Source organism: Manis javanica, chromosome 13, assembly GCF_040802235.1.
Source record: "Manis javanica isolate MJ-LG chromosome 13, MJ_LKY, whole genome shotgun sequence".
NCBI lineage: Eukaryota > Metazoa > Chordata > Mammalia > Pholidota > Manidae > Manis > Manis javanica.
Window position 1 is genome coordinate 1,555,385 of NC_133168.1, and position 25,798 is coordinate 1,581,182.

Below are 25,798 nucleotides of genomic sequence, written 5' to 3' on the forward strand. Positions count from 1 at the left end.
CATGACAGGTAAGATTATAGTTTGTAATCTTAGACCAGAACTTTTATTTATACTTAAAAACAGTTAAATAAGCCAACTCTTTTGACGTGCTTTATTTCCAGTAAGAAATATAATACTGGCTTTGATGAAGTAAACAGATTTTCTTTCCATCATAAACAACTAGAAAATAGGACAAAATACACAAGGCAACTGTGTTCTGACATCGGACAACAGGCCATACAGGACTGTGGTCCTGGAGAGAAAGGGCATGAATGGATCGCCTTGGTGTTCTGCCAGGAGAAGACAGTTTTTGGGCCATGGTGTAAGGACGGGAATCCCAGGCAGAGACTGATGGTCTCTCTAAGCGAAGAGGAGAGAAAGTGAAGCTTGGGAAGCTGCTGCGTCGGCTGGAGTTTGCAGGGCCACGAGCAGCAGAGCAGGAAATTAGGCAGAGAAAAGCTCCAGAAAGCTGCACACGTTCCGTCTGAGTTTCTGCCGTTGAGCCGTGCACCCAAAAGGTGAATCCCCAGGAGGCTGTGCAAAGAATAACAGCCTAGGAAACTGTACCCTGAACAGTTCTCAGGGTTCAGACAGAGCCAGGAGGTATCCAAGTTCCAGTAAGATGGGGTGAAGAGCCCTCACTGAACACCTGGGGCTTTCACCGGAGACCAGGAAGGTCACACTCTAGTAAAAAAGGAGAAACTATCTCTGGAGTAAAGGTAACTCTGAACCTGCTCTAACAAAGCTTAAAACTGAGCCTTGAAAATACGAAGCTGATCTACAACATAAATGCCTACCAGAATTAAATCCAATACTCTTTAGAGGAATACAAAAATACCCAGCATTCAATAATGTAAAATTGATGTCTAGTATTCAAAAAAAAATTACTAGGCTTTTCAATAAGCAGGAAAATGTGTCCTGTATGCTGGAGAAAAACTGATGAAAGTATTGGACCCGGAAATGGCACCAGGGATGAAATTAGCATCAAAGACTTTTAAAGAACTACTATTAACATGCCTGGTGTGTTCAAGGATTGAAGGGAAAACGTGGACAGAATAAGTAGAGAAATGGAAAAAATACTGAAAATAAGCAAGTGGAAATTCTAGAAATGAAAATTACAAAATATGAAAAGAAAAACTCACTGGATGGGATGAGTAGCAGTTTAGCACTGAGGACGACGGGTCAGTGAACTTGAAGACACGGCAGCAGAAACTACGAAATGAAGCACAGAGAGAGAAAAAAAAAAGACTGCAAAAAACCAACAGAGCTCCAGGGACTTACAGGACAACATGAAGTGATTCAACAAATATGTAACTGGAGTCCCAGAAGGACGGATGGGGCTAGAAAATATATTTGAAGAAATAATGGTTAGAGTTTTTCACAAGTTGATGAAAATGATAAAATCAAAATCCAAGAAGTTCGGCCAATTCCAAGCCACAGAAATGCAAAGAAAACCTCATCAAGAAAAATCATAATCAAATAGCTTGAAACCATTTAGAGAAAAATCTTTAAACAACCAGAGAGAAAAAGGACACATTGTGTTAGGAAATGAGAACTATGTGAGCAGGAAGACAGCAGCACATCTTCGAAGTGATAAAAGAGAAAAACTATCAACCTAGACTTCTATATTGAACAAAGCGCCTTTCTAAAATGAAGGCAAGATGCTTTTTAAAACAACAGAATTTTCCCTGGCAGATCTGCACTACAGGAAATGTCAAAGTAAGTGCTTTAGGCAGAAAATAAGTGATATCATATGGAAACTTAGACTATATGAAGGTTTCTCAACCTCACGCTATTGGCATTTGGAACCAGATGATCCCCTGAGGTGGGGGTGTCCTCTGTTTCGCAGGATGTTGGCCTCAGCATCCCTGGCCTCTGTGCACCAGTGTGAGTAGCGAACTACTCCCCTCCCTAAACTGACAACCCAAGATACCACCAGACGTGTCCACTCTCCCCTTCCCTCCAGGGGAACCACTGATACACACAAGGGGATGAGAAGTGCCAGAAATGACAGAAAAAGACAGTCCTGGATGAAGATGACAACAGTTTGACTTGCAAATAGAATCTCAACATCCTTTGTTTCTTTGTAATTAATTAATTAATTGCTAACTAGTTGTTAATAAACTAATTTATATGCATAGTGAGTATATAACTCATAACTAAAAGTAAAGAACTAGAATTAAAAAAAAATCAAAATAATACATGCTTTTCATAGGAAATTTAAGTAAAAAGAGGAAATTCATTGTCCTGCCATCCAAATGAGGTTGAGCAGGGACATGGGACAAGCATCATGATTAATTTTTCCTGACTGTGATGAAAAATGCCAAGAAATAAATAGTATAGTAAGAGCAGGAGAACTCCATCTTCAGGCTAAGATTCCATTTTAAAAACCAAAGAGTTGGGAGACAAGATTCCTAACATATTTTACGGTGATTTGCCAACAACTCGCCTCAGCTTAAGGCAGGGGGAGCAGTCCTTAGCGGCATGTTCCCACTGCTTGGGGGTGGACGCTATCTTGGAGAACAGGATCAATAAATCCCGTGCATTAAGTTTATCCTCCAGTCTATCTAGAGGATTGACTATGGATGGTGGCATAAGGTCTCTCACTGGAGACAGACATGGTGAGACTGCATGTCAAGCCTACACCCCTGGCCCTTTGCCCCATCCTTGAAATCCTTAAAAGACACGAATCCTAAGCCTTTGAACGCCCTCCTCCCTGAGGCTGCCTGCGCTCCCCTTTCCTCGAGTGTATACTTTGCCTTAAATAAAGCCTTCTGTCTGTTTAACTTACTGTGTTTTGTCTCCATGCTCCTCCACGCTTGTCTGGAGGTTAGAGACCCCTTTCCCGGTGGTAAGCATCTTTGTTACTTCGCTATTTCATGGAATTTTCTAGATCTAAGCACTAGCCTTCTCTCTCCCTACTTCTGACAAGTAGGGAGGGGCTCCCGAGATCTCTGGTTTGGGCCTGCAAGTTCCCCCTGCCTCAGTGGTCCAGATGAGACTGCAGCGGTATGTGCCCTCAGCAGCCTGCTCAGGAATCTCCCTTCTCTGCTTTGGGAAGTTCTCAGAACATCATCTCACTCCATCCAGTGCTCCCCGGCTCCCCCAGATCCTGGGGTGGCAGGGGCTTAGTTCCCACACCGTGCAGATCCAAGCAGACGCCGGATACTAAGTGACCCTGGCTTCAGGGGTTGGCAGGGGACCTGCCCTGTGCTGAGCGGGGGTTCCCTTCCCTCCCTCTGCTCTTCCTGCTCTCTGCTGCCTGCACGGCTGCTGCCATTCACTACTCCTCTCACTTTAATGAATTCCTTCCTTATCTACACTTGTCTGACCTGGCTGAGAATTATTTTTTGATCAGTCAAGAACCCTCCCCACCCGGGTGGAGGTTTCACCCAGTGCACAAGGGAGAGACTTCAGATGCAGCTGTGCTGCAATGAATGACAGTGACTGCTAACATTTTGGTCTCTGTCCTTCAAGTGATTTTTCTATACATTACATGACCATTGTTAGGACACACACACAACTGTTTTTGTTAACTAACAGTTCATAATAACATTATAATTCCTTATGCTAAAAAATGTCTAATGGCAGAACAATATTCTATCAAGTACCTCACTGTTTTTCTTAAGTTTTTCTCCTGTTGTTGGGTATTTGGTCAATTCTTATTTTTTTTCACTTTTACTATAATGCTGCAATAATAACCTTCATGGAATATATATCCCCCCCCCCCATATTTTGAGTTATTTTCTTAAGAAATATTTCCAGAACTATCTTGCCTCGATTAGCCATAAGAAATATTTCCAGAACTATCTTGCCTCGATTAGCCATAAGAAATATTTCCAGAACTATCTTGCCTCGATTAGCCAACAGCTTTTTGAGGGATGAGACTTCCTTGGTCAGTATTGTGCCGGCTCATAATACCGGCGCACGGAGTGGTTTGCAGAAACCTAGTCAATTGCTGAGTGACTCTAACTGAACTAACTGTCTCTCACAAAGAACTGCATTCACGCCAACCAAGTTCTGCAAACTACACATGTAGAGAAAATCCTACCCCACCCAGAGCGCGCCCCAGAAAGCCAGCTTTGTTCATACAGTTCTAGTAGCTCGCAGGCACGTTTTTCAAATTACAAAATGACCCTTACCTGCAACAAAAGCAAAGGTGAATTTTCAGGCGTGGGCTCCCTTCTTAGGTAGCTCTCTTGCTCCCTCTGCAGGACATCAGCTTGAACAGCAAAGGGCTTTGCCCCGGCCACCTGGACCCCCGACGACAGAGCAGGCGCAGAGAAATAAGGACATAAAACGACCAGTTTAGGACAGCAAATGGCATACAGTTTGTGGTCGTTTTTACACAACACATTCTGCTCTCACACATAAGTTTTCAAATTATTTGGAATGTGAACATCACAGGTCAAGGAACTGCAAAATTTAAAACATCACAAAAATCAGGTATTTCCTATTAAGTAGTAGTGGGCTCTGACCACAGCTGTTTCAGTCTTTTAACACTGTCAGTAACAGCAGCTGTGGGTTCACAAGAGAAATTTCCTGTCAAGCGTTTCAAAAAGTCAACAAAATCTAATCTATTGTGTTGAAAGAGCCACTCTCCTGCTCACCTGCAACATTTTCTTCAGAGCCAGTTCCTTTTGGCTTCTCAAGTAAGAAACGTCCTTTGGTATTCGAACAGAGCTGCAGAAAGATTTATGCAATGAAAGCTGTAATTGTAGAAGCTGTAATAGACCAAGTTACAGATGCGCTGATTGATCTGTGACTCCTCACAACTGCTCATTTTTAAATATGTCACATTATGCTAGGTTGTTGGGGCGTGTAAAAGCCACACGCTTCTGCCTTGGTTCAGATCTCTCTCTCTCTCTTGTGTATAACTCATGTTTGCTCAACATTGTCCTGGGCCAATTTTCCTCTCCTTCTCCCTGTCTTGCCAATGGGTTTCAGCCCCTGGCAAGTTCGCTGTGGATTCAGTGTGACCGAAGAAAATGACGGCAAAACGTTCTTGGGGTGAAAGGGTTATACCCAACTTTATTCTCACAGTGGCAGGCCAGTCACTAAAATCCCGTTCACTCAGAGAGAGTCTGCATGCAGCAAGCCAGTCTCTGCCTCTGGGCCCCTCTGTCTGCACAGTTGTCCTGCACAGCCGTCCTCGGGGCCTCTGTCCTCAGTGCTGCCACCACTCCAGCCTCTGCTCTGCTCTCCTGCAGCCTTGCAGCCCTGCCACCGTGTCGTGCCCAGAGCACTGGGTGGAGCTCTTTTTATAGAGTCCACAGCCATGTAGTGCCCACAGGTGTGCAGTGCACCAAGGCCAGGTGAGAATCCTGGCCACAGGGACTCTCATTTTATCCACATCCCTAAACAGGTTCTCCCCCGCTACCCCTCCCTCCCTCTCTGATGCTGACTCCAGAGTACAGGGAGAGGCACACGGTGAGGACTTTCCTCTCCCATTGGCATTTCCCCCAGGAAGCTTGTCTCTGCCAAGTACTGTGCTTAGAGAACCTCTACATCATCAGAGCTGACATATAAAACCAGTATCTTATAATTTAACAAAATGTGTTTACTTTTGGGTTTTTGATCGGTTATCTGGGGGTAGATATGAAACATTAAACACTCTGGACACTATTTTAACCAAACTTTCTGCTTCGGAACGATCACTGAATGCTGGGAAAGCCACAGCAGAGGCGCCTGCTGAGCAGACCGCCGTCCAGGCCAGGTTTGGGGTGTCCGCACCAGGAGCTCTGACGTGGGGAGGCCCAGGCGCGCTCCTGTGGGGCCTGATGCCGGGGTGCGACCCTGTGGCAGGAGGAGCGGAGGTCGTGCCGTGCAGAGTAGGGAAAGCACGAGGCTTGGCAGCTTTGGGAGCCCCCGGAGACAGCAACCCAGGCCGGCGCCACTTTGTCAAGACGGGACTCGGCGAGTGTGGGCAAGGACGGTCCCGCAGGCAGTCCCGAGCCCACCGGGAGATGAGGCTCACGGGCAGTGGGCTGTGGGCCTGCTGCTGTTCATGTGGCCCTACCAGTACCCGTGGGTAAGCTTCAGGGAAGGCGAAACAGACCATCAGCTCGCGTCCCCGTCCCCGTGGAGGCGGTGGCCGCGCAGGGAGCACCAGGCCGTCGGGAGGGCTCTTAGCCACAGAAGCCGCCACAGGGCTCCCTCCTCAGGGTGGAGGTGATGCCTCATTTACCTCCTCACGTCTCGGCTTCGATTTAAAAAAAAGGAGGCAAGCTCTCAAAGGGCCTCGAGAGTAAAAACATTAATAAATCAAAGCTGAAATTCCTGTCCTTGCTCGGGGCCTGAATCCAGCTGCAGCCTCATAAAGGCCGAGAGCGGGTGTGGGAAGGAGCTCGAACCTGCCGGGAGGGAACGAGCTGCTGAACAGGCAGTTAGGGGAAGAGAAGAAACCTGCCCTTCCAGTAATTCTTGGGCACACTGGGAGACCGGGCAGCACCCTGGGGGGCTGCTCCAACCCCTCAGTTAACCTCAGGGTCCGGGAATGACCTGAAAGAGACAGTAACGTGAGTGGTGTGTGCATCAGCCTACAGAAAGACACTCATTCGTTCAACACACATTCATTCACTTATTCATTCAGCAAGCATTTATGAAACACTTAACTGCTATAAAGACTTGGCTTATGGGGGTAAAGTGAGGGAGACAGAGGGAGGGAAGGAAGGAAAAAGAGAGACAGGAAGATGAGCAAGGCCCCGTTGTCCTCCAGGTCCCGACAGAGTGTGGGTCTAGAGGAGAGTGGGGTGCAAACGTGGTCATTTCCCTCGGCCTGCAGAGCCTAGCAGCACACGTGGCAAACGGAAGGTGATATGTGAGTCAGATTAATAGATTCTCCCGGGTTCAGTGTTAGGTGGTTTGGGGAGAAGAGAAATGCAGGAATCCACAGATTTCCCATCACTTGGTTCTAACAGAGACCCCAGGAAATCTTTCTTATCACAATGTGCAGTGAAGAGCCACTTGCCTGACGCTCTGACCTTTAAGTTGTCACAATATCAATACTTGGTCTTTGCATCATGTTTTTCAGTTTTCAAAGTGCTTAAACATGCATTACCACTTGATCCTTCTAAGACAGGCCAGGTGCATGTTTTTAACCTCGTTTTTCAGGTAAACCGAGTTGGGAGAAGTTAGGACTTGCATGGTCCCTGTGGGTAAAATTGTAGTATTTCCAGAATATCTCCTGGCTTTAGCACATCTGCATATCAATAGGCATTCAGAGGCGGAGAGAAGCATGGCTTTAGTGCATGTGCATGGTTCCTCAGGGTGGAGAGAAGTTCATCTCCATATCAGTGGGTAATTACCTGGGCAAGAAGGCTTATCTGTACCTGAGAGGGGAGGGGAGGGGAGGGGAGGGAAGGGGAGGGGAGGGCCGGATTTGCTTCTGCTGGAGCAGGAAAGAGAGCTGGCCTGGGACTGCAGTTTGTGAGCAATAAACAGATTTTAAACTTTATTTCTCCCTTTGACTGATTTCGGTTTCTAGAGGTATTTTGCCCCGGGATTTCCTCTCCCCAGACTTACAGTCCCATTTTATCCATTTTATCATTAATCCTTGATCTGCCTCATACATCCAAGGGCTGTGAACACCATATTATAAAACATACCTCATACTGGTTCTTCAGGATCATCTTTGGGATGAGGCCCTCATGTACCTACTTACTGCTGCTTCTCCTGACCTTACCCCCCAGCCCTCAGCGTCCACACTGTGTTCACTCGGCTTCTCAACCTAACAGGCCCTCGTATTGTTCCTTTGATCAGCGGTGAAGGCCCGAGTCCAGGAGACTCGTCGCGTCCAGGCCGGTCTGCCCACCCTGCTTCTGTGAACGCGGCCACTGTCGTCGTCGGCATTTACCTTTGAAGAGCTCCTCATAGATCATTATGCAGAATGCATTACCAGATACCTAGCATTATTTCAGTTTTTAAACTTCACATCAAAATCAAGGTGAAATTTAGTTAAAATGTTGTTGGATAAAATAAGATCTCTTTTCACAGAGTGGCATTTGTATAATAGCTTCTGGTACTTTAAGACGATGGTATTTGGGAAATGTAAGGACATTTTTCTGTTTTCTTTGGGTAGGACATTGCCTCAATGACTTGGCAACTCTGGAATGTAGGAAAGCCTCAGGGGCAGCAGTCAAGTGTGAGCTTGAGATAATGCCAGTTAGCCATGTAAAAAGGGGGTGACGTGGGGTGGAGGGAGCCCGGCCCTGAGGACCATGCCCACGGGATGCCCCTACTCACCTGCAAGCTCCACGAGTTGGTCCCCGAAGAGTCTCTGCCGGACCCTCGATCTCAGACTTCTGTTCAGTCAGTTGTGCAGCCAGTTCTTTCTCCAACAGCAGGACCCTTTCTGTGGAAGCGATCTTATAAATTTCATCCATGATTTGCATTTATTGTTTTTCTATATCCCTGAGAAAGAACACAAATCTTGTGGCTGACTCCCTTGGTAACCATTACCCAGGGGTGGGACTTTTGTCTAATTTTGAAGAAATTGAAAGAAATCCTGCCAACTTTTGAAAATGTACACTGAGAAATAGCCAGACTAAATTACCATTTATGATTTAATTATCATTTAGTAAACAGTGAAAACAAAGGTTAGAATGTCCAGTGATCATGTGTTCGTTCTGTCCAGCTCACCCTCAGCTCCTTCTCTGCTCCGTCTCTGACTGAGCAGTGTATTAAATGGGAACGCACCCCCCTCCACCCCACCGTCTTCATGAAGGCTTGTGCGGACTACACACTCCATGCTATCAGTGTGGGTACTGCTGACTTCTGGTATCACATCTCCTGGAACAAACAGTAGGTGTGTACAGAATCCCTCTCCTTGCCTAGAGTATTTCTCCATCAGCCTTTTGGAAGGCATGAGTTTCTGATCGGGATCGAGGGAGACGAGCTATCGAACATGATCAAGACCCACGCACTTTTGGTTTGGGGAGAAAATCATACATACTTACACATTTCAAAATCCTCTTAATTTGGATGCTTATGTTTGGCATACTGCTTTTACCATTAAATATGACAGCTGATCACCCCTCACCCTCACTCTGTCCAGTTCACAGCCTCTCAAATGTGACACAATTTTTTGCTAAATACTTAATATTCTAATTAAGTAAATACTTCAACTCCAGTTAACAATGTAGATTAAGTGCACAACCCGGAACAGGACCCACAGTTCCAGGGGATGCAGTAGAGACAGTGTTTCTCCTGTCTGTGCTGAACAGGTGGGGGTAAACTCTTAAGCCACATCAGAGAGGTTTGAAATACTTAAAATTTCCTTTTTCCCTTTGACATTTCTAGATTTTCATTCTTCCTTTTAGAGATATTTCATATGCTCAAGTTATCTGCTGTCGTTCAAACATAGCTGTTTGGACAAAGCTGTAGAGGTGTTTTGTACTCCCTTTGTGAAAACAACTATATTGATGATTTTGGCAATGCCAATGTCTGAAGACAACCTTTTTGGATATGATAAATATGTGAGAAAACTTTTTTCCACCTAGAAGAGAATAAGTGTAAACTTGGTGACCTTGGTAATTCGCAAGTTGTATTCAAATGCTTGTCATATTTTCAATGATAAGGCTGTCCTGATAAAGTTTGGACTCTCTTGCAAAACGTTCTTTGCATTTAAACTCCTCTTCTTTTCTGAATCCTTTAGTCTCTGGATTGTTTACTTTATCTCAGCAGATGGTAGTTTGAATCAACAGTTTTTAGTAGACTGGTGTAGGGAAAATGGAAGTTCCATGACCAGGATCCTTGCCTGATGCTAATCTACTTGCCCTCCGTGCATGGGCGATGATGTAGTACTTGGCCTGTGGCATAGCGAATGCTTGCACACGTTTCCAATAAGCCATTATTGCCTGTGTTTCTATATAAAGAGCTCCCCCCAGTGTCTGGGGAGGAGCCTGGAGCAGGGGCAGAGATGGAGATGGGGTTGCTGGGTGCAGATTGCCAGAAGTGGATGGGATTCTAGTGTTCAACCTGTCACCCTGAGAATAAAGCTTGGTATAAACCCTTTCACCCCACAATGTCCCGTTGTCGTTTTTCAGTCTCACTGAATCCAGAGTGAACTTGCCTGGAGCTAAGAACCCACTCCAGCCTGCAGGTGCAACTGGTTAATAGGACCAAACTTTACCTTTTGTGGAATATCCACAGGAATGTCCTAAAGTGGCTCTGAGAATTAGAAATCACAGGCAAATATCTTGTCCAAATACAAAAGGCACAGCCCTCCCGCTACGTGAGACCTACAGTGTAGGAGAAACAGGCCCTTTCTGAAAATTTCGCTTAGATGCCCAACATTTAAATCATACCACAGACAGAATCAAGGATATAATACTGATACAAATTCTTCTGAGTTTATGAGACATTATATATAAAAAGTTATAGAATAAGTTTTTTAAAAAACCAATTCATTTGAGACTGAAGTAAAAGTAGCAATTCTTTACCTAGAAATAATTTCTTTTAACTCTGGTACTGAATTCCCCAGCTTCAAATTTGTAGCTTATTTTGGGGACATGAAAGTAATTAATGCTTTTCATGTTGTGTTCAAGCATTCAATGGTTAACATATTAAGAGTGTTATTCTCTCACATGTTTTGGATTTAGTTATCTCTGAAATAATATTTTTAAGGTATTAAAGAAACTTTTTCTTTTGCTGGACATTATAAACTGTTAAGGCTATAAATGTTCATGGAATTCTCAAGAGTGTTTTAAAATTTAATTTTAAATGGGTTTCCTGTGTACCAAAATGATTTATGTCTTAAATAACACATTTGTAAAGCTAAAAGGAACTACAGTGATGAAAAGTGAGAAGATTCTGGACAATTGCCTTGTAAACATCAATCTTAGAATTCAGATAATGGTATTGATTAAACCAGGGCTTCTATCTGTAAAACATACAGAGCATATTCACAATAGTATTTCTGGGATAAACAGCTATGTAGGGGACTGGAGTATTTCTATTTTAAATTGGCTTTCTCACTTTCCTCTACAAAAGCTTTCATACTCATTCACTCCCTTTGAACATTTATTATGAGCCAACTTTTTATTCCCCAAATATTTAGGACTACATGCTGAATTATAATCCAGCACTCACAAAGTTCTCACAAGGCACTGGCTACCTCGCCATGTTAGACGCACACTGGTATTTTCCGTGCTACTCCATATCATTTAAAAAGGTTGGTAGTGACCCGTTCGACTGATTTCACAGCCCTTTAATAGGATACGACCTGCAGTTTGAAATACACTGACTTGGCCCAACCTGTGAGGAAGTCTAAGTTTGAGGAAACTGAGTGGCTTAAATTCCAAAGAAAAGGGTGGCAATCATTTGCATAACCTTGTGCCAGTCAATGATTAGCCTCTAGAATACAGCTCTTCTGTATGTGTGTTACTTCTGTTCCAGCCTAAGTCATTATTGCTAGATTTTTCTGCCCTCTCTCTCCCCACTCCCTGACCATTTACTTCAGTATCTCATACTTGAAAAATTCTTTTCTACTCATGTCTTTGAATTTGATACTGGCTATTTGTTTGAAATTACTAAGTGAACTGGTATTTTTGATCAACGAGCCTACAGAAAATTAAGAATCTCAGGCCAACACGGCCATCATGTGAAAAAGCAGGTGAAAGCTATACATACCAAGAGAGGAAATAAAGAAATACCATCAGGGTCACCTATATCTGTCGACAGATGAAAACAAAGATTTAGTATGCTCACTGAGCACGTACTATTTAATGGCCATCACCACCGCATCCCTGGGCCACGCACTGAGCGCGTGGTTCTTGACGGCCATCACCTCTACCTCACTTAGCGTTTGATTCCTTCTATTATGTTTATGTTCATGTTTTATCTTCCCATCAGACTTGAGGACAGACCAGGCATAAACAGTCTTTGACTCTCCCACAGCATCCAGCACAGTATCTTGAGATTAAAAACAATTGTTAGAATAAATAAATACTTACTTGCTGAATGAACAAGTCAAACACACCAATATAAACAAAGAACTACTCTGGCCCTCTAACTTCTCAGCATCATGAAATCAAAGAAAGAATCATTCTGAATGCTTGCTGTCTGTGCCCACAAACACACAATAAAATGATGGAATATCCTTCACCAGGGGTTATGCAAAATACGGCCACATGTCCTTGAAAGATGAAACAGACAGGTGAACCTGTGCTTGGAAAAGCAGACCCTGACCCAGTGAATTCTCAGATGAGACCACCAAGTAAGGTTTAGCACAGTTCCATGAAATGTCGTTATTCAATGTTTATGAGGCTATTTGTGGGCCGGGCGTTGGGCTCCAGGGGTGAGCAAACGGGACCTTGTGCACGGGGAACTTCAGACTATGGGGAGGTCAAGCCGACAACAAGGAAGCGGGCCTTGAGGACTCAGGCCCCGGCGGGCGGCCGTCGGCGGGCAGACGCACATTCACAACCCAGCGGCTGCAGTGCAGCACCGAGGGCCGCTCTTCATCGTCTCTCCACGGCGAATGCCACCCCAGCAACCCAGACGGGCTCCAGGCAGAGCTGCTGCGACCACGGACCGCGGCGCCATGCGGGCCTGTGTTCTCGACCTCCTCGCACTAGACGCCTGAGCTGGCGAACGGGCCGAAGCGATCTCCGCCCGGGCACCCGGAAAAAAGGGAGGAAAACCCCAGTACTAGAATATTCCCTCTGTAGGAAGAACACACTTCGGCTCCTGCCCTCGGGCCTTACCCCGCACCAACAGGCTCTACTGCACCCCAGATGTAACGTTTATCGGGCTTTTACCCGGTGCCAACCCCTCTGCTGGGTGCCCTCGAGTTCTTTCATCTCACGTCTTCCTTCAAGCGCCCTGTGAGCTACGTGGCCACAGAAGCCGCACTTTACGAATGAGACACGGAATCTCCAAAAATTACTTGTTGTCCAAGCTATTAGAACAGCAGCGTCACAATTTGAACCAGTCGCCTCCTTTGAATCTTTTTCTACTAGACTACGCTGGTTTTGCAAAAAAAATTCTCAATTCTTAATTGAAATATTCAAGCTTTTTGACCAAGCTTTTATGGCAATTTTTTTTTAGCCATGTATTTTCCCAAGTAATGACTTTACTACAGATAAGGCGGCGCTGTGGTCCTGGTGTTTCCTGCTAAGTTTAAAATAAGCACGCACATTTTTGAGGAGGAAAGGTGAAGTTGAAAAGAAGGGTCAGGCGCCGACTGTGAGTGTGGGTGACGCGCTCTGCGGGGCACCCGGGGCTGAAGGGGTGGCGAGGGGCGCGCGCCGACTGTAAGCCAGAGCTGCCCCCTGCCCTTAGTTACTTCCAGGGACCCACCTGCCCGTTCTGAGCCACCTCCCGCCGCAGGTGCGGACGTGTGCTGACCCGGCCCCGCGTCTCTCGGTGAGAAATGAGTCAGCGCTCCCCCTCCCCAGCCCAAGTCTTGCCATTAACCCCTTTCTCCTACACACCTTGGGGGACTTCCTGGGAGGGCAGGGAGCCTTTTTAAAACCTGCTTTTTCTAGCCCCCCAAGCTTTTGATCTCTTTTGACACCTGGAGCCTGAACGTTCTCCCAGCTGTAGATGAAAGAGGTACCTACGACTCTGCCCTTTGGAACCAGCATCTCTTAAACTGCCACCCTGTCTTCCGAGCACCTCCCTTCTGGGGCGCCCTTTCTGTCAGTCTCCCATTTCTGCTTCAGTTGATGACCCCAGTGGATTTCAGTGACAAACCAAAAAAGTTCAGACTAGTCATACTAGTTTCCAAAGGCTTCGGAAAAGATAGGTCAACAAGTGGAAATTTATTATAAAGCACACACACACACGAAGCAATCCCATGACCTTGCTCACTTAAAAATATAAAAAATAAAAGTGTATCTTTTCCTGAATTTTTACTAGATGAAGTAATGAAATTTTCAACATCATCTTTCTATTCCTATAAAAGAATATAGTGTGGGTCCTTGAAATTAATTCATCTATACACATGAATATTATATATAATGTAAAGACCAGACGTCATCAAGTTAGAGTTATAAAAGGATAGGATGGGGTCACTGGTGTTTAAAAAACCCCCAGGAGATTTGTAAAAGAATGGGGATAGCAGAGGACGACTTCTACAGCCGAGTTGGTGTCACCTAAAAATTAAATAACTACAGGTTCTTTTGTCACACAGAAGCTTGGGCTAAGACCTCTTCAGAAAGCTTCTCCTTCTCTAAAAAAAGAAAAATATTTCATAGCCTTCTCTAAAAAAAGAAAAATATTTCATAGCCCTAAAACAAGACAGGGAGGAAGCACCAGGGAAGTTAAAAGACCCTTCCGTGCTATGTTCATTTTACCTTTGTTCTTAAGTTTACACGCTAGTTACTAAATGAAAAAGCAGAATGGTACTTGGGTCTCACATTAACTCAATTTTAAACATCATCAATCCAGTATAATTTCTGAGGTTTAGCTTAAGATATATGTAAGGTGAACAATGTTTCTAAAACATGGTGTGATTAGGCATTTCAGTTAATAAGAGAAACAAACAATCAAGTATTTATTATTTGGGACTCTTAGGTCATTAGGCATCAATTCTAAAATACTCTAACTTGACAGTTTATAGGGGCTAGAAAAATAATTCAAAATATCATAAAGGCATATTAAAACCACTTTAGGCAATTCAAGATCTCACTGACAGTTCATTTACGGTTTTGCTACTGTGTTGTTGTTATTGATATCATGTTATTGTTCCCACAGGATGTCATCTCTTCTCAATTTCATTTGAAGATTACGGACTCTGAATGGATGGAAGTTGTTCTTCTGAAGAGAGTCAGTTAGCAAACATTTTCTGGGGCTATTCTTCATGTTCTTTGATCCTTTAGAGTTGCTATCTTCTTGCTGAATGCCTGAAGCCTCACTCATCTTTGAGTCTTGAATTTTTTGCTGCAGTTTACGGACCTGGAGAAAAAAATCTAACATTTTAGTCAAAAATATATTGAAAATATACCCTCTGATAGATGGATTGGATTGATGGTTTAAGATTACATGAAATTTAAAACTTTAAGTCTTTACTTACTGAATACCCATTATATGCCTAACACTGCTAGTTAGGTGGAATATGGTGAATACAACAATACTTGCTCTCAAGGAGTTTATTGCTCTTACTAGTGAAAGAAAAGTACATACGTGACCACTAGACAACAATTCAAGCTGGGATAATCTCGAGTAGGACAAAATATGTGTATTTGAGAAGGTCAATGGAGGATAAAATCAATGTGAGCTGGAGAAGCGAGAGAGAGGTTCACGGAGGACGTGAAATGGGCAAAACTGGAGAACAGAGGAGAAAGAGAAGGAAACTTCAGGTGATATTAACAGCACAGCAAAGATTCGGAGCTAGGAGTGAGCAGAGTTTACAGAGTCAAATATATAATGTATTTTACTTAAAAGTATCCTGAATTTAAAGTACTATTGAATGCTAGTAAAAAAAAAAAATTCAAGGGAATAACCGTAGCTCATTGAGTACTAACTGATAAAATGGTTAGGTAGAGAAAATTAAACAAAACCTACCATCTAGCCCAAACCCATTCCTTCCAGCCCAGTCCTTTGCTTAGTCCGTTTCACTACACATAGACGTCATCTGTACAGCTGATCAAGACGCTGGCTAAATACCTAAGGTTTTATCTGTCTAAGGCCATTTTAATTCAGATACTAAATTTATCATAAAATACTTGAAATTTATATTGCTTTAGCTTTTATGTAATATAAATAATGTTTTTCAAAATAAAACATATACAGACTGCTTGAATTTTAGAAATACAACTATTACTCTATTCTGTTCAGGTTTCTCCTATGCAACTCTGAGAAAGTACACAAGTTAAACAACCTTTACCCTAACACAAGCATAAAAAATATTTTACTTACTATAGCCTTAAAAACCAGTAAAGTGAAAATATTTGCTTCAAAAATTTCATTCCCTTCTTTCTTTCTTGGCCAAAGAAGAACAAAGGCAGTGAAATTCTGCATCCTTTATAAGTTTCCCATAAAAGTGGGGGAGGCTTAATTGCGAGGTAATACCATCCACTTGTGTGAATGCCGACTATGCCACAGGCAGGCATCTGCATCATCCGACTCAGGGTTCCTGGAAGGGCTCTCTGTGCCCTCTGCTCCAGCAGCGCCCTAGTGCCCGTAGTCTAACCTATGGCTTCACTGTCTTGTATAAAATGTTACAGTATTCCATGATTCTTCTGTTAAAATATTAAGACTCAAACCATCCTTAGTTATTGGGAATTTACGTGCAAGGATAGAGTCCCCCTTACCACCCCACCACTGCCAGCTGAGTGTGGGTCCCCAGGAACGAAACACAGCACAACCATCCTGAGGAAGTGGAAATAGTGGTTTTAGGATTGGCGTGCTGCTCGAGTAGCCAGGTTATATGTGGTACTGAATCAGAGGCCTGTGCCTACAGAGGCTTCATCAGGGCAAAGCGGAAGCAGAGGTGGGCGAAGGATGCCGACCGTAACTGGGGGGGCTGCAAAGCCCACCAGCCTACCTCACAGTTTTCCCAAATCCGTTTCTGGATGCATAATGAACCTTTCCTATTCCCTTTCCTTTATGTTGTCCAGGAAAGCTATGTAGGAAGCCACGCTCTCCCCACGGGGCAGACGGCTCTGTTTATAATGGGCCTAAGTGACCCTGTCTATCGTCTCCCCAGTGGGCCGTGCATCCAGACCTCAGTGGGAAGGTCACACAGAGCTACTACACTGAGTCCAGATGCAGTATCTTCAGACCAAAGCCTTCTTACATTGTCTTGATGCCTCATCAGTTTGGAAATTTGTTCTCCTTTAACTTCCATCTTCTTGACTAAGCGCTCTAGTTCACATTCTATGTCTTCACACACTGAACCGCTTTCAGTTTCCTCCATTTGATCCAGGAGTCCTTGATGCTTCCTATGGAGGAAAAGCACTGTTACAGCTCACAAAACACGTCTTTGCCACAGTTAAACAATATTCTGTTCATTTGTAAATTGTAGTCAGAGCTATTTATCTTCAAAGACAGTCTTTCTGTATTTAATTAAAATCGATCTTAAATATAAACAGGCTCTTGTGACTTGAGACACTGGTCTTTATTTTTCCTCTCTCACCTTTCCAGTCTCAAGGGGCAGCAATCCAAACCTTGACTGAATCTGCTGAGGGGGTCCTTTATTTAAACACTTACTTTTCTAAATATTGACAAGGAAAAGGTAAACAAAAAAACTGTTTTAAAAGACATTATGATAGGAAGAAGTCTCAAAACACAGATAGCATTAGACAGCATAGATGGAAATATCTTTAGGCTTAGAGTCTTAAAGAATCTTAGAAAAAAATCTGAACTCTTGATTTTCATAGTTAAATGTTGTAAAATATTCTGATGTCCTTATTAGCTAGAGGCATTAAAGGACTCTTTAGTTCCAACTCTGGAATTCTTAATGTAGGATCTTTGGAAGAATTCCAGCTATAGAAGTATTTGTTTGAGAAATCCCTAGATTCGGTGATAGCTACTCAAAGAAACACTGTCAACAGAACTATTTATATCTTCCACAGAGGTCTTAGTTCAAATAGCTAGCCACCCAAATCACATTTTCTGGAATTTTTGTTGCATATATACTTAAACGTGGGGCTCACAGCATGTATCCCATAGAGAATATTACTTCCTATGGGTGCTTCCAAACTCGTGATGCAGAACAACTGTCTAAAATGAGAAAATGCTGTCATACTTATCTAATGAAATCATTCATTTAACTAAAAATTTATAAAAGACAAAAGGAGAATCTTTCTTATAAAAGCAGTGTTAAGTTACAATTTAAGGCCACCAACTTCATCTGTGAGAATGACAGCGATGTGAGTCTCTCAGTTCAGATCCTGGGGATACAGAAACTCCCAAGATTGGGAAAGCAGAGATTATACACAGTTGAAAATTTAATAGTATCAACAAATACAATGAAAAAACCCAGTGACAACAAACCTGCAGATCAAAATATGCCCAAATGGTAAAGTTTCAAGAATTTATAAGTGGCACTGTTCTTAAGACTGAAGAAAAAATATCTTGGTACTTCTTCTGATAAAGAATAAAAATACTTACAAACCCATTTGGTCCAGCTCATCATGCATTGCTATCAAAAGTTCAGACAAACAGTCACACATGGAAATGGACTTTTCTGCGTCAGGCACAGCGGCGCCCTGGGAAGCGGTTCTGGTGGGCCTGCGGGGGCATCTCGGCCCAGCAGCTTCAGCGGGACCCTGAAGGCCCCGGGGCCCGCAGTGCTGCATCGTCTGCAGGAGGCTCTGCACACTCACGTTCACGGAATGGCTTGCCCCGGCAGACTTCAGGAGAAAAGAGATAGCTGAGAACAATTTCAAATGACTGATGGCCTTTAAACAGCACTTAAAACAATGTAGGAGTTTTTTAACACTGGTCTTTATTTTTCCTCTCTCACCTTTCCAGTCTCAAGGGGCAGCAATCCAAACCTTGACTGAATCCGCTGAGGGGGTCCTTTATTTAAACACTTACTTTTCTAAATATTGACAAGGAAAAGGTAAACAAAAAAACTGTTTTAAAAGACATTATGATAGGAAGAAGTCTCAAAACACAGCAGTGAACAAACAATCCGATTAGAAAACAGGCAAAAAACATGATGGACATTTCACTGAAGAGGATATGCAGATGGCAAAAATAAACTAATGAAAAGACATGCAATATCACCAGCCACTAGGAAAATGCAAGTGACAATGAGACAGCACAATCCACCTATCAGAATGGCCAAAATAAGAAATAGTGACCCCACCAAATGCTGGCAAGGATGTGGAGGAACTGAGCTGCTCATACACCGTTGGTGGGAATACAAAATGATACAGTCACTTAGGAAGGTTCTTGTAAAAATAAACATGTACTTATATGATCCAGCAATTGAGCTCTTGGACGTTTATCCCCCAAAGATGAAAACTTACATTCATACAAAAACCTGTACACAAATGTTTATAACAGCTTTTTTTGGTGACAGCCTGAAACACACATTTCCTTCAACAGATGAATGATTAAACTGCGGTACATCCCTGACGTGGGATACTGCACAGAAATGAAGAAAATGTCGATACTTGGATAGACCTTAATGGAATTGGTTGAGGGAAGACAGCCAATCTCAAAAGGCTACATATTATATAATTCCATTTATATAACATTCTTGAAATAAAATTATAGAGACAATGAACAGATTGTAAATTGCCAAGGACTGGGAGGGGCATTACAGCTATAAAGGGGCTGCGTGAAGGAGGCTTGTAGTGGTAGAATAGCTCTATATCCTGATGGTTGTAATGCTTACACGAATCTACACGCGATAGAACTATACACACACACACACACTCACTCACACACACATGTATAAGTGAGTGTGAAACTGGTGAGATCTGAATAAGCTCTGTGTATTTTACCAGTGTCAATTCCCTGTGTTTTATACTATATTTATGCAAGACGTTAATTTTGGGGAAAACTGGTTTAAGATATACATGGGGCCTCCCCATCTATTTTTGGTAATCTCCCATGAATCTATAATTACTTCAAAATAAAAATTAAAAACAAAAACCATCAAAAAAGATACTTAAGGTAAGGGTATCGAATGGTAAACTGCTGATTAGAACATAAACTGGTCCAACACCCTTGGACATTATCTCAGAAAGGTAAGGACGCACGACTCTTACGGCCTGGCACCCTGGAGAAACTCCTGCACGCGTACACCAGGAGGCGTGGACCGAAGTGTTCGTGACACTGTTGTTTGTAATAACAGGCAGTGGGAAACAACTCGAATGCTCTCTGAAAGGAGAAGGAATACGTCAAGTGTCACAGCAGTAACGAGCAGGGGACCGTAGGCATGCCGTCTAGAGGGTGGCCTCATGGACCCAGTGCTCCCTGGAAGGAGTAAGCTGCTGAAGAGCACAAGCCCCGCGAGTCCACTTACACACAGTCCAAAGTGGTGTGTATGTAAACAGTGTGTTATTCAGGAATACCTACTTGGCAGAATGACTTTTTTAAAAATCCAGAGAATGATAAACACAATATCAGAATTGTGGTTACCCCTGGGATGGGGAGGGAATATCACTTAAAAGGGGGGTCCCGGGTCTCAACAGTGTCAGAGGGCTTTGTTTCTTAAGCTGGATGGTGAGTACACCAGCGTTAACTCTTTATTATCCCTGAAGCAGACATATTTTGTTATATATGCTCTTTCATGAAATATTTTTTAAAAAACACTGCCAAACTACATTCTTAAACTGTTGAGAATAATTTAAGTTATTTCACTGTTTTGCTGGAGAGACTGAGCTAGGGTGACGCATCATCTCAACTTTTTCCTGAGCAGGGGTTTCCCAGGCCCCAGGCTTCTCAGTGCACAGGAGTCTCAGGCCAACCGGCAAGTCACTCACTCCAGTTAACGTTCCAGCAGCAGGGTGGCCAACAAAGTGACCATATTCCAAAGGGAAAGAAGACAAAATAGTCCCCAGTCTAAATGGAGATTTAGGTATCCTAACTGTTATAAACATTCAGTTCAGGTTTTTTTCGGTAATGAAAGAAATAAAATGACTTAGAGGTAGATAAATCACAAAAGTTTGTGAGTCAATGCATAATCCCTCAGACTTGCTTGGAAAATCACTCATGCTCTGGACCTTAGTAAGAGGAATTTCAAGTAATGGGAAATATGGTCTAGTCCAAGACTGTTTGAAGCAGTAATAATAAAGAGCAAAGGAAATTTAAGTTACTTCTCCTTCTCACTATACTGGACGGCATCTCTGATTAGGGTGAGGCTCACAGGAGAAGCAGCCACGCACCCAAGGCCTGCTGCCCTCCCTCCAGCTCACCTCAAGCTGCCGTCAGTTACCACCTGGAAGTACAGCTCTCATCACATCCTACTCTTCTCCAAAGCTTTCAGTGGCTCCTTACTGTTCACAGAATAAAAGACCGAATTCTTAGCATGGGACTGACGGTCAGCTACAATCTCTCCTCAGGCTGTACCTCCACTTTAACTCTCACAATGACAGCGCACCTCCGGTACTGGACAACTCTCTACGGGTTCACGGAAAAACCAACTAGAGCCTCAGACTGCAATACACTTCTCTGCGTCTCTATCTGTCAAAACTTATTAATTCTCCAAGGCTGTGTCCATGCTACTTCCTGTCTGCATAGCACCGTAGTTCTTTATTTACACCTCTGTTTTTATTACACTCCGTCTTGTATTTGTATGTTTGCTTCGCTGTGAATTCCTATCTACTTATCTCTCTACCACCTTGAGGCACCAGTCTGTAAATTAAGATGTCTGAGTTGAATGAACTAAGTCCGGGATACGAAGCGGAGCCAACGGGCTACGCAGGACGTGCACAGGGGTCTCACAGTCTGATCCCGCCTTCAGCAACATTAATGCTCCTGCCATCCTTAAAGGGGAGGGATTATTGCTTGCAGACCCGATGAACTTATGAGCTGAACTAATTTATAAAATGATTTGGCTGCTAATTATACTTTTTCCTCTCTCCTAGGAGCTACTTTTTCATTTCTTCTTTTACCTTTTTTCTCCCTGTACCTTCATTATTTTTGCTCCCACAGCAAATGGCACACAGGGACACTCACTATATATTAAATACATAGTAATAATGGCATCAAAATTATAATTTCAGAATCACTAGATTAAAAGAAATTAAAATTTTCTTTATTACCACTCTAGAAAACTAAGGTTTAATACAATATATCCAAAACACCAATTCATCTAAACAAAGTATTATTGGTCGATCTATAAAATACTAACTCCCTAATACTAACCTTTGGGCATATTCAAAGGATATGAGCATAGAGAGAACAAACGATGAGAAATTCTCTAGAGAAATGACTTCACACATCTGTTCTACTGTAACATTATATTTTTACTGTGCGTGTATTATACAAAACCGCCTCCAAGATCTATGCTGGCAGCATCTACTGTGTTGTTTAGTGCCTCTTTTCTAAAGTGTAACAAAATACATTTCTCTAGAAATTTAGTGCTAGGAAAATGTCTTTCTAGAAAAATTGGAATGCTTATTGTTATTCTGAAAGACAAATACGCTGTACTTCCAATTCTGCAAATAATTCCTATTCTGCAAAGGTAAATAATAGGCTCCTTTCTGCTGTGGTTGTCATGCCAACGCAGAGCTAGGCTTTGTGCTGGCACCTTCCTAACCTTTGCTTCATGGAATTTTCTATCTCACACCCGAAACCATCATCACCTGACTCATGTTTTTAATCTATTTCATGGCATTTTTGGGTGTCCTTACTTATAAACCTCTTCAAACTCTTTCTGGATATGAATAGGCACAAATGTGAAATGGGTAAAGATACAGGCATTAGCAAAAAGAATGAAGTGTTTGCATACCTTTGAAGCTTTCTTATCCTTGGAGCGTTTTGGATTTGATACTGAGGACATTAAAATTCTATTGATTTCAAGTCCAGTTTGAAGCTATAATATTAAAGAAAACAACTTGATAAAACTGATTTTTAAGAAGCTTCTTCAAAAACATAATGAGAGATGAAATTTCAGTTGATAAAGATAAAAATGCTTTTTGAGGAAGAAAAGAAAACCCGAAATACTATTTTTTTGTGTGTTCAAGTTTGTAAGTCTCTTGGTAATTACAACCATTTTGTATTTATAGGAGAATGGATTATTTAATACATATACATCCATCAAACTGAAACAATCTATACCAAAAATTATTTCAAGTGCGAATGTATATAATATATGTCATGATTGCAAAAGACCAAAAGACCTCTTGGAAATGTCCCCAAGAATATGAATACTGGCTGACGTTATTAAGAATTTCATTGCAATAGCAGAAAGAGACGAAACCAATGAAACTAGAAAGACGCAAGTGGAGTCTAGAAGACAGGCTGAGTCAGTGAAGCAGGGATGGTGACGCACATGGCCCAAGGGACAGGGTGCAGGGCATCACCTCGGCAGCTCTGTCCCGAAACAGCTCCCGATGATGTTCTTCCTCCTGGAGTTTTCCCTCTAAATGTTTAATCCTGTCCTGCAGAAGAAGGAAAAAACTGGAACAATTAAGTAAAAACTAGACCACACACCCTCTGTTCCCATTCCAGAGAGAGTCCTTAGGGTCTCGATTTTTAACTGTTTGGCAAAGTCAAGCAGAGTGAGAAGAAGGAAGGCAAAAGATGCTGCTTTTTCTTGGCTTCCTTCTGACGCTTCTTTACCTGCTAGTCCACCTAAGAACAAACGGAAAGCAAAGGACGACCCTCAAGGGCATTGTTAACTTGCAGCAACACAGCCACAGTGACGAAGCTTCCGGGTAACTGAAGGTCTGAGGGATCAAACAATTACAGTCCTGGGTCTCAGTGTTTCATTCAAAACATAGATAAATCACAATAAGCGTCTATCACATGCACATGATAAGGGAGCAGTTGTTGGAGGGGAGAGAGGACAGGAAGACATCTAAGAAATACAGGATTATGTTCCCTGCCACTCAAGCTGATACTGCACTTAGGGAAACAGTAGCAACATACATGACACAATTAGACAGTAAAGTATTCCTTGAGTACTTCTTGTACCCATGGTGTGGTCCAGAACAAGAGGGTGGTGTATTCAAGGGAGAGCTTCCTGAGTGCCGAAGAACTCACGGGAAGCTCCACAGAGGAAGCAGGGTCTTGGCACAGTCCTGTGCAATGGAGAGGATTTGGGTGAAAAAGGAGAAGTCATTTCAGGCTGGCATCTAGGACAGGCTTAGCTGCAAGTGGAGAAGGGCACACAGATCTTTTCAATATCCTTCAGGTAAATCACCTGACAAATGAAAATATTCTGCCATCTCAGAAGAAGCCAAAATTGCAGTTTCACATCGCAAGGCCAGCTCTTCGTGCCGTGACAGAATCCATTAACATTCTGTGTTTGTAGGCAGGAATTCAGATCTGGGTTACTACAAGTTGTTAATGAAGTTTTATAAACCTAAGATTGACTGTATATTCATATATGGTGCCAATCACGCTTAACATCAAAGATCTATTCCCGGCATCCCCACTTAAAAGGAACAAGTGGAAGCTCACCTCGGCAGTTTTCTGAGTTGTTGTGAGTTTAAAACATTCTTTTTCTAAGACACTGAGCTTTTCAAGTTTTGCTTGCAGCTTCAGACGATCTTTTTCTTTTTCCCTTTGAAGCTGGGCCTGGAAGGGATAAAAACAAAACCTGAACTTGGCAAGCGAAGCCAATGGCTCAAGAATAAATACATTTTCTGAGAATTCAAAGTACAGTATAAATCTGTCATAAGAAACAAGTACACACATGTACATACCTTAGGTACTTAAGAGAAAAAAAGATCAAATACTTTTAAAGAACAAATATAATTTGCCAAAAAAAAGATGCTATATTAGCACCAATGGAATAAACTCCTCTATGCGTCTTTATACACCATTTCTAAGGAGACCCTCATCGGTGGAAGGTACCCGAACTGCTCCTCACAAGGCAGCCGCACCTGCTTGCTGACGACCTGCTCTCTGTGACACGAGGAAGCAGCTGTCAGAGGAACAGAGCACACAGAGAACATAGAGAAGAGGAAAGTCATGCATACACATCGCATGTTGTTTTGTAATAGCCTTTGTTACCACACTAGTGTGATGGCAATAGCAGGGGGGCAGAGGGTACTCTGTACTATTGCTCTATTTTCTTTAATGTTGAAACTGCTCTAAAAAAATCAAGTCTATTAAAAAACAAAACACGTTTTAAAACAACCAAATAAACAGAGTCTTGACATATGGTCTAACGTTCAATTGGAGTCACAGAAAGAGAGGACAGAGAGGTCAGATAAGAGTAATTATTTTAAGGATAATGGTTAAAAATGTTCCAGATTTGGTGAAAATATTAAGTAATAGATTCAGAATCTCAAAAAAAACCCACAAAAAACTCCCAAAACAAAACCCCAAGCAGGATAAATACAAAGATAAACCACATTTGGGTACATCATTATTAAATTGCTGAAAACCAGAGATGAAGAGAAACTCTGAAAACCAGCCTGAGAAATGACGATGCATTATGCACAGAGCAAGGAAAGCAGCAGGTCCCGTTCGGGACCATGAGAGAGAGACGACGACCGTGGCAACATTTCCAATGCACCGATGGAAAAAAGGCTGAACCCAGAATTCTAGAACCAGTTGAAAGTGTCCATCACCCGTGATGATGAAATAAAGGCTATCCTGGACAAAAACATGCTAAGAGAATTCCCAGCATGTTTATAGAAGTACGTCCGACTGAAGGAAATGACACCAGATGGAAAGTCGAATCTACACAAGGAAATAAAAAGCACTAGAAATGGTAAAAATGTGAATAAACATATATTTCTTCTTGTTTTTTAATCTCCCTTAAAGGACAGTTGGCCATTTAAAGCAGAAAGAACAATGTCTTGTGGCTTTTACAACATGCATAGAAAAAATGTAGCGCAGAGGAGTAACCGAAGCGCGCTGGAGAAAGGGCCGGACATCCCGGGAAGCGGCCTGCGCGGCGGGGGTAAGGCGGGGATATGCACTTTGACCTGCAGAGCAGCTACTGAATGGGAGGGTCGGAAGAGGCCCCAAGAGGAAGAGGAGGGGCAACAGAATTCAAAAAGACAATTTAGAAAACATTTTTTTGCTGAAAGATAATGAAAAAACAAAATGTCCAAATCTGTGGGATGCAGGTGAAGCACTGTTTAGAGGGATCGCTTTAGTCACAAAATACAACACTTCAAAAGAAACAATAAAAGTTTTAAAATCAGTAAAAAAAAGGAACATACAAAGGTAGGGGAAAAAACAGCAAATTAAGTCCTACATGAGTAGAGAAAGGAAATAATAAAGTGGC

General features: G+C 42.7%; 1 protein-coding gene across 9 annotated transcripts in view; it reads right to left on the minus strand.

The window, feature by feature from the left end:
• Positions 1 to 13,724: 13,724 nt before the first annotated feature.
• The window catches only part of CEP57L1 (centrosomal protein 57 like 1), a 28,673-nt gene continuing 16,599 nt past the window's right edge, over positions 13,725 to 25,798 (minus strand). For 3 of the 9 annotated variants that reach the window (XM_073220819.1, XM_073220815.1, XM_073220818.1), the window contains exons 5-11: positions 24,016 to 24,132; positions 22,914 to 22,991; positions 22,340 to 22,423; positions 18,395 to 18,472; positions 18,040 to 18,281; positions 16,724 to 16,868; positions 13,725 to 14,880 (exon numbers count right to left, since the gene is read on the minus strand). In XM_073220819.1, the coding sequence (XP_073076920.1) occupies positions 14,665 to 14,880; positions 16,724 to 16,868; positions 18,040 to 18,281; positions 18,395 to 18,472; positions 22,340 to 22,423; positions 22,914 to 22,991; positions 24,016 to 24,132 (960 nt within the window). In that variant the 3' untranslated portion in view covers positions 13,725 to 14,664. Of the gene's footprint in view, positions 14,881 to 16,723; positions 16,869 to 17,062; positions 17,820 to 18,039; positions 18,282 to 18,394; positions 18,473 to 19,652; positions 19,765 to 20,801; positions 20,883 to 22,339; positions 22,424 to 22,913; positions 22,992 to 24,015; positions 24,133 to 25,798 lie in introns of those variants that run through there. The other 6 variants (XM_073220816.1, XM_073220820.1, XM_073220817.1 and 3 more) reach the window with 6 other exon arrangements.